This window comes from Leucoraja erinacea, unplaced genomic scaffold, assembly GCF_028641065.1.
Source record: "Leucoraja erinacea ecotype New England unplaced genomic scaffold, Leri_hhj_1 Leri_1593S, whole genome shotgun sequence".
In the NCBI taxonomy this organism is placed as follows: Eukaryota; Metazoa; Chordata; class Chondrichthyes; order Rajiformes; family Rajidae; genus Leucoraja; species Leucoraja erinaceus.
Window position 1 is genome coordinate 3,229 of NW_026575884.1, and position 14,974 is coordinate 18,202.

Consider the following 14,974-nt stretch of genomic DNA (forward strand, 5'->3'; position numbering starts at 1 on the left):
CGCCACAGGAGATCCTTCTTCCCTGTGGCTATCAAACTGTACAACTCCTCCCACGTCTGTCGTGGGGTAGACTGAGATTGACTCCTCCCCCCCCCACACACACACACACACCCCTCTCCAATCCTTGCACATCCCCGATCCTTTCCACTCCACACTTTAATTTCATGTCTGATGTGTCTTGTGTTTTATGACTGTTAGAAGATCAATTTCTCTCCTGGGATAAATAACGTTCACTCGAATCGTACCGTCATTGCAAAAGGATTTGAGTATAGGAGCAGGGAGGTTCTACTGCAGTTGCACAGGGTCTTGGTGAGACCACACCTGGAGTATTGCGTACAGTTTTGGTCTCCAAATCTGAGGAAGGACATTATTGCCATAGAGGGAGTGCAGAGAAGGTTCACCAGACTGATTCCTGGGATGTCAGGACTGTCTTATGAAGAAAGACTGGATAGACTTGGTTTATACTCTCTAGAATTTAGGAGATTGAGAGGGGATCTTATAGAAACTTACAAAATTCTTAAGGGGTTGGACAGGCTAGATGCAGGAAGATTGTTCCCCGATGTTAGGGAAGTCCAGGACAAGGGGTCACAGCTTAAGGATAAGGGGAAATCCTTTTAAAACCGAGATGAGAATAATTTTTTTCACACAGAGAGTGGTGAATCTCTGGAACTCTCTGCCACAGAGGGTAGTCGAGGCCAGTTCATTGGCTATATTTTAGAGGGAGTTAGATGTGGCCCTTGTGGCTAAGGGGATCAGGGGGTATGGAGAGAAGGCAGGTACGGGATACTGAGTTGGATGATCAGCCATGATCATATTGAATGGCGGTGCAGGCTCGAAGGGCCGAATGGCCTCTACTCCTGCACCTAATTTCTATGTTTCTGTGTCATAAGGTATTAATGAATAGGAGTAGAATTAGGCCATTCGGCCCATTATATCTACACCGCCATTCGATCATGATCTATCTCTCCCTCCTAACCCCATTCTCTTGCCTTCTCCCCATAACCTCTGACCCCCGTACTAATTAAGAATTGTATCGTAACATCGACACTTGATCGGAGAACTTTGTGTGTGAAATCCTTTCTCTTTACAGCATTTACTTCCTCTCCCGGGAGAAGGGAGAGGAGTTATAGGAGCATTGTTGTTCTTACCCGATCACCCTTGAGACCCATGTCTCCCTTGAATCCTGGGAATCCATCTTCACCCTGGGAGAAAGCAGAGACAGTGAGTCATGCATAACAACACAGAGAGATGCAGCGATCGAGTGACTATATTGCATTCAACATAGAACCGCTCCATCCAAGACCATGAGAAACTGTAGGGAGTTGCAGATGCAGCCCAGACCATCACACAAACCAGCCTCCCTTCCATCGATTCCATCTACACCTCACGCTGCCTCGGTAAGGCCACCAGCATAATAACCATATAACCATATAATAATTACAGCACGGAAACAGGCCATCTCGACCCTTCTAGTCCGTGCCGAACACATTATCTCCCCTAGTCCCATATACCTGCGCTCAGACCATAACCCTCCATTCCCTTCCCGTCCATATAACTATCCAATTTATTTTTAAATGATAAAAACAAACCTGCCTCCACCACCTTCACTGGAAGCTCATTCCACACAGCCACCACTTTCTGAGTAAAGAAGTTCCCCCTCATGTTACCCCTAAACTTCAGTCCCTTAATTCTCAAGTCATGTCCCCTTGTTTGAATCTTCCCTACTCTCAGTGGGAAAAGCTTGTCCACGTCAACTCTGTCTATCCCTCTCATCATTTAAAAAAACCTCTATCAAGTCCCCCCTTAACCTTCTGCGCTCCAAAGAATAAAGCCCTAAGTTGTTCAACCTTTCTCTGTAACTTAGTTGCTGAAACCCAGGCAACATTCCAGTAAATCTCCTCTGTACTCTCTCTATTTTGTTGACATCCTTCCTATAATTAGGCGACCAAAATTGTACACCATACTCCAGATTTGGTCTCACCAATGCCTTGTACAATTTTAACATTACATCCCAACTTCTATACAACGTGCTGGGATAACTGTGGAGGACGTGTCTGATCCCAGCATCCTTACTTCTACAGGGATTCAAGATTCACTGTTCCACAGGAGCAACAGGAGTGCCAAGTTGAGGCTCTTGCATTGAGGATACAATAGCAGAACCGGTAGATAGACACAAACGCCAGTCTATGAGCTCTCACACCCGAGGCTGAATAGCTCAGTGGGGTCATCAGTCAGTCAGTGAGATTATCAGTCAGTGAAGGTTGTCCATCAATGAGGCCGTCTCTCAATGAGATCATCAATAAGTCAAGTCGGCAATCATGAGGTCATCCATCAGTGCGGTCAGCAAACAGTGAGGTCAGCAAACAGTGCGGTCAGCAATCAGTGAGGTCAGCAATCAGTGAGCTCAGCAAACAGTGAGGTCAGCAAACAGTGAGGTCAGCAATCAGTGAGCTCAGCAAACAGTGAGCACATCAATCAGTGAGGTCAGCAATCAGTGAGGTCAGCAAACAGTGAGGTCAGCAATCCAGTGAGGTCAGCAATCAGTGAGGTCAGCAAACAGTGAGGTCAGCAATCAGCAAACAGTGAGGTCAGCAAACAGTGAGGTCAACAAACAGTGAGGTCAGCAAACAGTGAGGTCAACAAACAGTGAGGTCAGCAAACAGTGAGGTCAGCAATCCGTGAGGTCAGCAATCAGTGAGGTCAGCAAACAGTGAGGTCAGCAATCAGTGAGGTCAGCAATCAGTGAGGTCAGCAAACAGTGCGGTCAGCAAACAGTGAGGTCAGCAAACAGTGAGGTCAGCAATCAGTGAGCTCACAAATCAGTGATGTCATCATTCAGTGAGCACATTAATCACTGGGGTCAACAATTAGTGAGGTCATCACTCAGTGTACTCTTCAATCGGTGAGATCATCAATCAGTGAGTTCACCAATCAATGATTCATCATTGGCACCGTTAAGAAAAGACAAGTTCATCAGAAAACGTTCTCACCTTCTCGCCTTTGTGTCCCATCAAGCCGCGGATTCCGTCCGTTCCCTGAGAGGAAGAGAAGAGCAGTGAGGCGTGGGGCAAGAGAGACAGGCACTGGCTGCCCTAACCCAGGGGCTCATCGCACGGATGTGTCTCCCCATTCTCCAGAAACCATTCCAAGTGCCCCCCGACCTCGACCAGTGCCCCCGACCTCGACCGGTGCCCCCCGACCATGCCCAATGCCCCAACCATGCCCAATGCCCCCAACCATGCCCAATGCCCCTGTCCATGCCCAATGCCCCTGACCATGCCCAATGCCCCTGTCCATGCCCAATGCACCAACCATGCCCAATGCCCCAACCATGCCCAATGCCCCAACCATGCCCAATGCCCCCAACCATGCCCAATGCCCCTGTCCATGCCCAATGCCCCTGTCCATGCCCAATGCCCCTGTCCATGCCCAATCCCCTGTCCATGCCCAATGCCCCAACCATGCCCAATGCCCCAACCATGCCCAATGCCCCAACCATGCCCAATGCCCCTGTCCATGCCCAATGCCCCCTGACCATGCCCAATGCCCCTGTCCATGCCCAATGCCCCTGTCCATGCCCAATGCCCCAACATGCCCAATGCCCCAACCATGCCCAATGCCCCAACCATGCCCAATGCCCCTGACCATGCCCAATGCCCCTGTCCATGCCCAATGCCCCTGACCATGCCCAATGCCCCTGTCCATGCCCAATGCCCCAACCATGCCCAATGCCCCCAACCATGCCCAATGCCCCTGTCCATGCCCAATGCCCCAACCATGCCCAATGCCCCCAACCATGCCCAATGCCCCAACCATGCCCAATGCCCCTGTCCATGCCCAATGCCCCCTGTCCATGCCCAATGCCCCAACCATGCCCAATGCCCCAACCATGCCCAATGCCCCTGTCCATGCCCAATGCCCCAACCATGCCCAATGCCCCAACCATGCCCAATGCCCCTGTCCATGCCCAATGCCCCTGTCCATGCCCAATGCCCCAACCATGCCCAATGCCCCAACCATGCCCAATGCCCCTGTCCATGCCCAATGCCCCTGTCCATGCCCAATGCCCCTGTCCATGCCCCCAATGCCCCAACCATGCCCAATGCCCCCAACCATGCCCAATGCCCCAACCATGCCCAATGCCCCTGACCATGCCCAATGCCCCAACCATGCCCAATGCCCCTGACCATGCCCAATGCCCCAACATGCCCAATGCCCCAACCATGCCCAATGCCCCCCAACCATGCCCAATGCCCCTGACCATGCCCAATGCCCCTGTCCATGCCCAATGCCCCTGACCATGCCCAATGCCCCTGTCCATGCCCAATGCCCCAACCATGCCCAATGCCCCCAACCATGCCCCAATGCCCCTGTCCATGCCCAATGCCCCAACCCATGCCCAATGCCCCTGACCATGCCCAATGCCCCTGTCCATGCCCAATGCCCCAACCATGCCCAATGCCCCCAACCATGCCCAATGCCCCTGTCCATGCCCAATGCCCCTGTCCATGCCCAATGCCCCAACCATGCCCAATGCCCCTGTCCATGCCCAATGCCCCTGTCCATGCCCAATGCCCCAACCATGCCCAATGCCCCAACCATGCCCAATGCCCCAACCATGCCCAATGCCCCTGTCCATGCCCAATGATCCCCTGTCCATGCCCAATGCCCCTGTCCATGCCCAATGCCCCAACCATGCCCAATGCCCCAACCATGCCCAATGCCCCAACCATGCCCAATGCCCCTGACCATGCCCAATGCCCCAACCATGCCCAATGCCCCTGACCATGCCAATGCCCCAACCATGCCCCCATGCCCCAACCATGCCCAATGCCCCACAACCATGCCCAATGCCCCAACCATGCCCAATGCCCCTGACCATGCCCAATGCCCCAACCATGCCCAATGCCCCTGACCATGCCCAATGCCCCAACCATGCCCAATGCCCCCAACCATGCCCAATGCCCCTGTCCATGCCCAATGCCCCTGTCCATGCCCAATGCCCCCCAACCATGCCCAATGCCCCTGACCATGCCCAATCCCCCAACATCCCCAATGCCCCCAACATGCCCAATGCCCCTGTCCATGCCCAATGCCCCAACCATGCCCAATGCCCCTGTCCATGCCCAATGCCCCTGTCCATGCCCAATGCCCCAACCATGCCCAATGCCCCTGTCCATGCCCAATGCCCCTGTCCATGCCCAATGCCCCTGACCATGCCCAATGCCCAGTCCATGCCCAATGCCCCCTGTCCATGCCCAATGCCCCCAACCATCCCCAATGCCCCTGACCATGCCCAATGCCCCAACCATGCCCAATGCCCCAACCATGCCCAATGCCCCAACCATGCCCAATGCCCCTGACCATGCCCAATGCCCCAACCATGCCCAATGCCCCTGACCATGCCCAATGCCCCAACCATGCCCAATGCCCCAACCATCCCCAATGCCCCTGACCATGCCCAATGCCCCCCAACCATCCCCAATGCCCCTGACCATGCCCAATGCCCCCCAACCATCCCCAATGCCCCAACCATGCCCAATGCCCCTGACCATGCCCAATGCCCCAACCATGCCCAATGCCCCTGACCATGCCCAATGCCCCAACCATGCCCAATGCCCCCAACCATGCCCAATGCCCCTGTCCATGCCCAATGCCCCAACCATGCCCAATGCCCCCAACCATGCCCAATGCCCCTGTCCATGCCCAATGCCCCCTGTCCATGCCCAATGCCCCTGTCCATGCCCAATGCCCCTGACCATGCCCAATGCCCCAACCATGCCCAATGCCCCCAACATGCCCAATGCCCCAACCATGCCCAATGCCCCGTCCATGTCCAATGCCCCTGACCATGCCCAATGCCTCTGATTATGCCCAATGCCCCTGACCATGCCCAATGCCCCTGTCCATGCCCAATGCCCCAACCATGCCCAATGCCTCCGATTATGCCCAATGCCCCTGACCATGCCCAATGCCCCTGACCATGCCCAATGCCCCCTGTCCATGCCCAATGCCCCTGACCATGCCCAATGTCCCTGACCATGCCCAATGCCCTCACCTTCACACCACGTGGGCCAGGATAGCCGATTGGACCCTGAGGACCAGTCTGACCCTGGTAATAAACACAGAAGGAGAGAGAGAGTTACACACAAATCATCGGCGGAGCAGAGGACTGGCGGCTGTGTGAATCTGGAGGTCCCGAACACTCGTCGAATCCGCAGGCACCTCGTCCCAACTTGCTCACAACGACCAACATGTCCCAGCTGCACTAGTCCCACCTGAATGCATTTGACCCATATCCCTCCAAACCTGACCTATCCATGTATCTGTCCAACTGTTTCAAGTCAAGTCAAGTTTATTTGTCACATACACATACGAGATGTGCAGTGAAATGAAAGTGGCAAATGCTCGCGGACTTTTGTGCAAAAGACAAACAACAAAACAACCAAACAAATCATAACACACATATTCTTTTACATAATAAATAATGGAAGGAAAAACTTCTTAAACGTTGCAATAGACCCAGCCTCAACTACCTCCATATAACCATATAACAATTACAGCACGGAAACAGGCCATCTCGGCCCTACAAGTCCGTGCCGAACAACTTTTTCCCCCTTTGTCCCACCTGCCTGCACTCATACCATAACCCTCCATTCCCTTCTCATCCATATGCCTATCCAATTTATTTTTAATGATACCAATGAACCTGCCTCCACCACTTCCACTGGAAGCTCATTCCACACCGCTACCACTCTCTGAGTAAAGAAGTTCCCCCTCATATTACCCCTAAACTTCTGTCCCTTAATTCTGAAGTCATGTCCTCTTGTTTGAATCTTCCCTATTCTCAAAGGGAAAAGCTTGTCCACATCAACTCTGTCTATCCCTCTCATCATTTTAAAGACCTCTATCAAGTCCCCCCCTTAACCTTCTGCGCTCCAGAGAATAAAGACCTAACTTATTCAACCTATCTCTGTAACTTAGTTGTTGAAACCCAGGCAACATTCTAGTAAATCTCCTCTGTACTCTCTCTATTTTGTTGACATCCTTCCTATAATTAGGTGACCAAAATTGTACACCATACTCCAGATTTGGTCTCTCACCAATGCCTTGTACAATTTTAACATTACATCCCAGCTTCTATACTCAATGCTCTGATTTATAAACGCTAGCATACCAAAAGCTTTCTTTACCACCCTATCTATATGAGATTCCACCTTCAAGGAACTATGCACGGTTATACCCAGATCCCTCTGTTCAACTGTATTCTTCAATTCCCTACCATTTACCATGTATGTCCTATTTTGATTTGTCCTGCCAAGGTGTAGCACCTCACATTTATCAGCATTAAACTCCATCTGCCATCTTTCAGCCCATTTTTCCAGTCTTGAAGCACTGAATGGCCTACTACTGCATTTTTTCTCTATGTTTCTATGTTTCTGTGATGATAAACTAAACTGAACCAAAATGAACTGAACTCAAATGAACCAAACCAAACCAAACCAAACCAAACCAAACCAAACCCAACTGAACTGAGAGCCGGTTTCACAACTTCAGATAGATCTTGTGTACCAAGAGCCCCTGAATGAGTTTGTCTTTACAACCAGTAATCAGTTCTAAAAACGAAACTAGGGAGTCGAGGAAAAGCCACCCTTCCGTCGCCCAAACCAACTCTCAGACTTACCTGGTTGCCTTTGGAACCTGATGGACCTTCTTTGCCTGGATGACCCTGTAAAGATAGAAGCACGCATAAGACCAACAACGCAGATGAAAATGCACAGGAAGGAACCAAAGAAAGCTGTAGTAAATCAGCATGTGATGCCGCATCTCTGGAGGAAAGTAATAGATGGCGTTTCGGGTCGAGACCCTTCTTTAATAATAATAATAATAATTTTATTTATAGAGCACTTTAAAAACAAACATAGCTGCAACAAAGTGCTGTACATCACTAATCATTGACAAAAAAGTTAATACACACCAAAAATAACAATCGAAAGAAATAGTAGGAAAAGACATGTAAAATAAAGAAACATCAAAAACACCAAAAACAGAAGCAAAGCCTCAGGCATGGTCAAAAGCCAGGGAGTACAAATGTGTTTTAACACTGGATTTGAAGATGGACAGTGAGGGGGCCTGTCTGATGTGCAACGGCAGGGTGTTCCAGAGTGCCAGAGCAGCAACAGAGAAGGCTCTATCCCCTCTGAGCCTCCGATTAGACCTCGGTACCTCCAGGAGCAGCTGACCAGCTGACCTGAGGGACCGGGCAGGAGCGTATGGGTAGAGCAGCTCAGAGAGGTAAGGCGGGGCGAGCCCATTCAGAGATTTAAAAACAAATAACAGTATCTTAAAATGAACTCGAAAGTGCACCGGGAGCCAGTGTAGGGAGGCCAGAATTGGCGATATGTGCACCCTCTTTCGAGTCCCTGTTAAAAGGCGAGCAGCAGCATTCTGAACCAACTGGAGACGAGCCAGTGAAGAACGAGCAACACCAAAATAGAGCGCGTTACAGTAATCCAGCCTAGATGTAATAAAGGCATGGATTACTGTCTCAAAATGCTGCCGCTCGAGAATGGGCTTCACCTTCGCCAGCTTCCTTAGGTGAAAGAAGCTGGACTTAACCACCGCGCATATTTGGCGATCTAATTTAAAGTCACTGTCCATCCTAAAACCCAGGTTCACAACTGTTGGCTTCACGTTCCTTGGCAATGGACCTAAATCAACAAATGGAGGTTCACGGCAGCCATTGGGATCAAATAAAATCACCTCTGTCTTCTTTTCATTAAATCCAAGAAAGTTTAGGGCCAACCAGGACTTAATGTCATCAAGACAAGACAGAAGCGATTTTACAGAAAAGGCGTTTTCCCCCTCAGCAGCAAATAAATTATTATGTAAATGGTGGCCGGTTGGGAAAGGGGGAGATGCAGCGAGACCCTGGGTGTCATGGTACACCAGTCATTGAAGGTAGGCATGCAGGTGCAGCAGGCAGTAAAGAAAGCGAATGGTATGTTAGCTTTCATTGCAAAAGGATTTGAGTATAGGAGCAGGGAGGTTCTACTGCAGTTGTACAGGGTCTTGGTGGAGACCACACCTGGAGTATTGCGTACAGTTTTGGTCTCCAAATTTGAGGAAGGACATTATTGCCATAGAGGGAGTGCAGAGAAGGTTCACCAGACTGATTCCTGGGATGTCAGGACTGTCTTATGAAGAAAGACTGGATAGACTTGGTTTATACTCTCTAGAATTTAGGAGATTGAGAGGGGATCTTATAGAAACTTACAAAATTCTTAAGGGGTTGGTCAGGCTAGATGCAGGAAGATTGTTCCCGATGTTGGGGAAGTCCAGGACAAGGGGTCACAGCTTAAGGATAAGGGGGAAATCCTTTAAAACTGAGATGAGAAGAACTTTTTTCACACAGAGAGTGGTGAATCTCTGGAACTCTCTGCCACAGAGGGTAGTTGAGGCCAGTTCACTGGCTATATTTAAGAGGGAGTTAGATGTGGCCCTTGTGGCTAAGGGGATCAGAGGGTATGGAGAGAAGGCAGGTACGGGATACTGAGTTGGATGATCAGCCATGATCATATTGAATGGCGAATGGTGCAGGCTCGAAGGGCCGAATGGCCTACTCCTGCACCTAATTTCTATGTTTCTATGTTTTCTAGGTAAAGCTGGGTATCATCTGCATAACAGTGGAAAGAGATGCCATGCTTTCTAAGGATGGAACCCAGAGGAAGTATGTACAGCGAGAAAAGCAGGGGCCCCAGAATCGAACCCTGTTGAACCCCATATGACAGGGGTGCGTAAGTGGAATCTTTATGCATCCATTGAATATTCAGAGGGCATCTATAATCTAAAATGATAAACTAAGTGCTGGAGTAACTCAGTGGGTCAGGCAGCATCTCTGGAGAAACAGAAATAGGTGACGTTTCGAAAAGACCTAACCGAATAGCAAAAGGCGTGGATAGAGTGGATGTGGAGAGGATGTTTCAACAGGTGGGAGAATCTAGATCCGGAGGGCACAGCCTCAGAATTAAAGGAGATGAGGTAGAATTTGTTTAGTCAGAGGGGGTGAATCTGTGGAATTCATTGCCACAGATGGCTGTGGAGGCCAAGTCAATGGATATTTTTAAGGCAGATATATATAATTTCTTGATTAGTATGGGTGTCAGGGGTTACGGGGACAAGGCAGGCTAATGGGGTTGAGAGGGAGAGATAGATCAGCCACAATTGAATGGCGGAGTGGACTTGATGGGCCGAATGGCCTAATTCTGCTCGTATTTGTACAGTGCTAGGTCTGAAACCACTTAGTTAGAAAGGCCAGGCAAGTCATCAATCAAAAGCACACATTGTCAAAGTTGATACGCAAGCCAAGAAAAATGTATTACCAGTATAAATTGCATAATTCACATTATAGACCATGCTAAAGTTATCAAACCACTGAGTCACGCTTTATTTAAACAGGCCCTTCAGCCCAACAAGTCCATGCTAACCATCGATCACCCACTAACACTAATCCTATACTAATCCCAAAAGGTCTTGACCTGAAACATCACCTATTCATTGTGTTCAATTCAATGTTCATTGCAAAAGGATTTGAGTATAGGAGCAGGGAAGGTTCTACTGCAGTTGTACAGAGTCTTGGTGAGGCCACACCTGGAGTATTGCGTACATTTTGGTCTCCAAATCTGAGGAAGGACATTATTGCCATAGAGGGAGTGCAGAGAAGGTTCACCAGACTGATTCCTGGGATGTCAGGACTGTCTTATGAAGAAAGACTGGATAGACTTGGTTTATACTCTCTAGAATTTAGGAGATTGAGAGGGGATCTTATAGAAACTTACAAAATTCTTAAGGTGTTGGACAGGCTAGATGCAGGAAGATTGTTCCCGATGTTGGGGAAGTCCAGGGCAAGGGGTCACAGCTTAAGGATAAGGGGGAAATCCTTTAAAACCGAGATGAGAAGAACTTTTTTCACACAGAGAGTGGTGAATCTCTGGAACTCTCTGCCACAGAGGCTAGTTGAGGCCACAGTTCATTGGCTATATTTAAGAGAGAGTTAGATGTGGCCCTTGTGGCTAAGGGGATCAGAGGGTATGGAGAGAAGGCAGGTACGGGATACTGAGTTGGATGATCAGCCATGATCATATTGAATGGCGAATGGTGCAGGCTCAAACGGCCAAATGGCCTACTCCTGCACCCAATTTCTATTCCTTATCTCTTGTGATGCTGCCTGACCCGCTGAGTTACTCCTGCTTTTTGTGTCTGTCTTAGATAAAAATATATAAATAGAGAGAGACATAGAATCATACAGTCATAGTGATACAGTGTGGATCAGGCAGCTTGTTCCATATACGCACCACCTTTGTGGTGAAAATGTTACCCCTGCCGATTCCTATTAAATCGTTTCCCCCATTCCCTCTCCTCCATATGATATCCTAACGTAGAGTTTAAATGTCTCTCTCCTGATTTTGTTACCTGCTCTCCACCAGTTCACACCTTGGCCGAAGCTCATTCCACCCACCACTACCACTCTCTGTCCTTAAAGAAGTTCCTCTCCGTAACTACCCCAAAACTTCTGTCCCTCCGCGGCTTAAGAAAGTCCTGCCTTCATCTCCTCCCGACTGGACTATTGTTTGCATCACCTCCCCTATTCTCCAAGGGAAAGCCGCCCTTGTCCACCCAACCAACTCTGGCATCACATCCCTCTCACTCTCACTGGCTTTTTCTAGACCGATCATACAATCCGGATCCCCCCTACAAGCCTCACCACCTCTGCCCGCTCTCTAGAACTGACCTCCTCTCCCCCTAACGTGCCCTCAATCCCGCATCAGCCCTCCTCTCTGTAACCTTAGTTTTGCTGACAAAACCCAGGCCCCCTCCTCACCCCAACAACATTTGTACCACTTCCTCCTGTCCCCCTCAAGACCTATTTTTCTCTTGATCCCTTCCTTCCTTGTTCATTGTGGAATTGACCAAAATTGTGTTTTTGTATTAACTCCAGATTTACTTTCTCACCATTTCATGTCTCTTGTACAATTTTAACATTACATCCTCTAACTGCTAAATTCATGTACAATGCCTTGAGATTCTTAAAAGGCGCCCATAAAAAAAATTTAGTAGGATTATATAAGATCACCCCTTATCCTCCTATCATCGTCCTAATATAAACCATATAACAACATATAGCAATTTCCAGCATGGAACAGGACCTCTCGGCCCTCAAGCTGTGCCGAAACACGTTTTTTCCAGATCACTCAGTTTCTATTCCTTATTCTTGTGATGCAAGCCTGACCCAAGCTCAATTACCCTACCTTTTGGTGTCGTTGCTTAGATAAAATATGTACGAGAGCTATGTTTCATATCAGTTAGTGATACTGTGTTCAATCAGGCATCTGTTCCATATACGCACCCACCTCACATGTTACACCTCACAGCATTAAACTCCATTGCCATCTTTTTCAGCGTATTTTTCCAAACCCGGCATATCCTATCCAAATCCACCTGTGTAGACTTTCTCTGAAAGTTCCTCTTCATATTATCCAAAACTTCTGTCCCTTATCTTGGTCATTGTCATCTTGCATACCTTCCCTACTCAAGGGAAAATTTCCACCACACCGTCATCCCTCCAGATCATTAAAGACCTGTACATCCCCCCTTAACCAACAAAGCGACCCAAACACAGATCCCTTAGGCACCGACACTAGTCAACCGCTGCCTCCAACCCGATAACACCTCCATCCACATTACCCTCTGGCTTCTCTGTACTCAGCCTATGTTGAATGACATCCGTGCTATAATTGGGCGACGACAAATTTACATATCCTCCAACATGTTGAACCTTCTTTAACTCACCTCCCCCTTTAAAAAAGATGTATCGTATAGTATCCATACCAACAGCATGCCGTATCGCATCGCTATCGTATCAGTCAAGGATCGTATTTATCCCAGCATATCTCATCGGATTCGCAATATCCATATCGTATCGAATCGTTGTTGTATCGTATCGTATCATATAAAACGGTCAGCCCATTTTTTTATCGGATACTTACAGGTGGTCCTCTTCACTCCTGGGATTCAGTCAGGAGCCGGAGTTTGTCCACATTGGTCCCCGGCAGAGAGGGAACACAAATGAAATCAGTTCAGCTATACTAATCTGCGTAAATGAATGAAAATAATTCAGGTAGTGAATACTAGACAAATTAAACCCATCCGCTAGCATTTATTTCAAGAGGGGCTGTGTCAAACCCGATAACAGGGGTGCGACCCTGAGGTTCTCCCATTCAGCCACTTTTGCAATATTGGAGCGAATTTATAACCCACAGTTGATACTCACCCTGGGATAAAAGGCCGTATAGTGTGAAGCATTGCCCGTATCGGGCATCGAATCCGTATCGCTATTGCCATATCTTATCCATCATTTGATGAATCGTTTGTCTATCGTAATCGTATCATAAGGTCAACGTAACTTTGTACAGGTGGTTTCAATCCGGGGGATTCCAGCGAATTCCTAGAGGAATGAACCATCAAGGAACATTCAGACTAATCTGCACACGGTTCGGTAGGGTGGAAATTAAACCCGCGCCGCTGTCAAGAGGGGGTGAGGAATTCATTGCCACGAGACGGCTGGTGGACTTTTTAAAAATAAGTTCTCAAGATGGGCGGATCCGAGGCAGGGGGAAGGCCATGGCTTATTGCCATTCTTCATTATTATGTATGTGAAGGATAATGTCAAAGGCTATTTGTGGAGATGAAATGAACTTGTGGCGTTTCATGAGAATAGAGGGTTGGGAACATTCGGATTGATTACCGCTTCACAGGGGTGGGTGAATCTGTATAACAATGCCACAGACGCACGGAAACAGGCCATCTTGCAGCTTACCCTTCTAGTCCTGTCAAAGTCTACCGAACACAGAATGGGTTGAGAAGAAGGTTGATTCCCATATCTACCTGCGCTCAGACCAAACAGGCTCCATTCCCTATCCGTTCCACACATAATCTCCCCTATTTATTTTTGTAAATGAGAAAACGAACCTCCCTCCCTTCCCGTCCCCTAACTATCCCATTTTATTTTTAAAATGGAAAAACGAACCTTCCTCCACCCAGCTACTGTAAACTCATCACACAGCTACCACTCTCTAGTAAGAAGTTCCCCCTCATGTTACCACCCCCAAACTTCAGTCCCTTAATTCTCAAGTCATGTCCCCTTGTTTGAATCTTCCCTACTCTCAGTGGGAAAAGCTTGTCCACGTCAACTCTGTCTATCCCTCTCATCATTTAAAAAACCTCTATCAAGTCCCCCCTTAACCTTCTGCGCTCCAAAGAATAAAGCCCTAACTTGTTCAACCTTTCCCTGTAACTTAGTTGCTGAAACCCAGGCAACATTCTAGTAAATCTCCTCTGTACTCTCTCTATTTTGTTGACATCCTTCCTATAATTGGGCGACCAAAATTGTACACCATACTCCAGATTTGGCCTCACCAATGCCTTGTACAATTTTAACATTACATCCCAACTTCTATACTCAATGCTCTGATTTATAAAGGCCAGCACACCAAAAGCTTTCTTTACCACCCTATCTACATGAGATTCCACTTTCAGGGAACTGTGCACAGTTATTCCCAGATCCCTCTGTTCATCTACATTCTTCAATGCCCTACCATTTACCATGTACGTCCTATTTTGATTTGTCCTGCCAAGATGTAGCACCTCACACTTATCAGCATTAAACTCCATCTGCCATCTTTCAGCCCACTCTTCCAACTGGCATAAATCTCTCTGTAGACTTTGAAACTCTACTTCATTCTTCAATTCCCTACCATTTACCATGTGGGATGTTAGGAGGAAGCAGGAAATGCTATTGATTTTGGATGATCAGCCATGATCATAATGAATGGCGGTGTTGGCTCGAAGGGCTAAATGGCCTACACCTTCTATTTGTTATGTTTCTAAATAAGACTAAATGACACATTTTCTATTT

The 14,974-nt window shown here is 48.3% G+C and overlaps 1 protein-coding gene across 1 annotated transcript; it reads right to left on the bottom strand.

Annotated features, from left to right (window-relative positions):
* Window positions 1–933: 933 nt before the first annotated feature.
* LOC129716005 (collagen alpha-1(XI) chain-like) lies at window positions 934–13,378 on the bottom strand. The gene is made up of 5 exons (XM_055665882.1): window positions 13,331–13,378; window positions 7,685–7,798; window positions 6,059–6,112; window positions 2,991–3,035; window positions 934–1,202 (listed from the first exon to the last, which is right to left on the bottom strand). The coding sequence occupies exons 1-5, from the start codon at window positions 13,376–13,378 to the stop codon at window positions 1,125–1,127; spliced, it is 339 nt and encodes a 112-aa protein (XP_055521857.1). The 3' UTR covers window positions 934–1,124.
* Window positions 13,379–14,974: the final 1,596 nt, after the last annotated feature.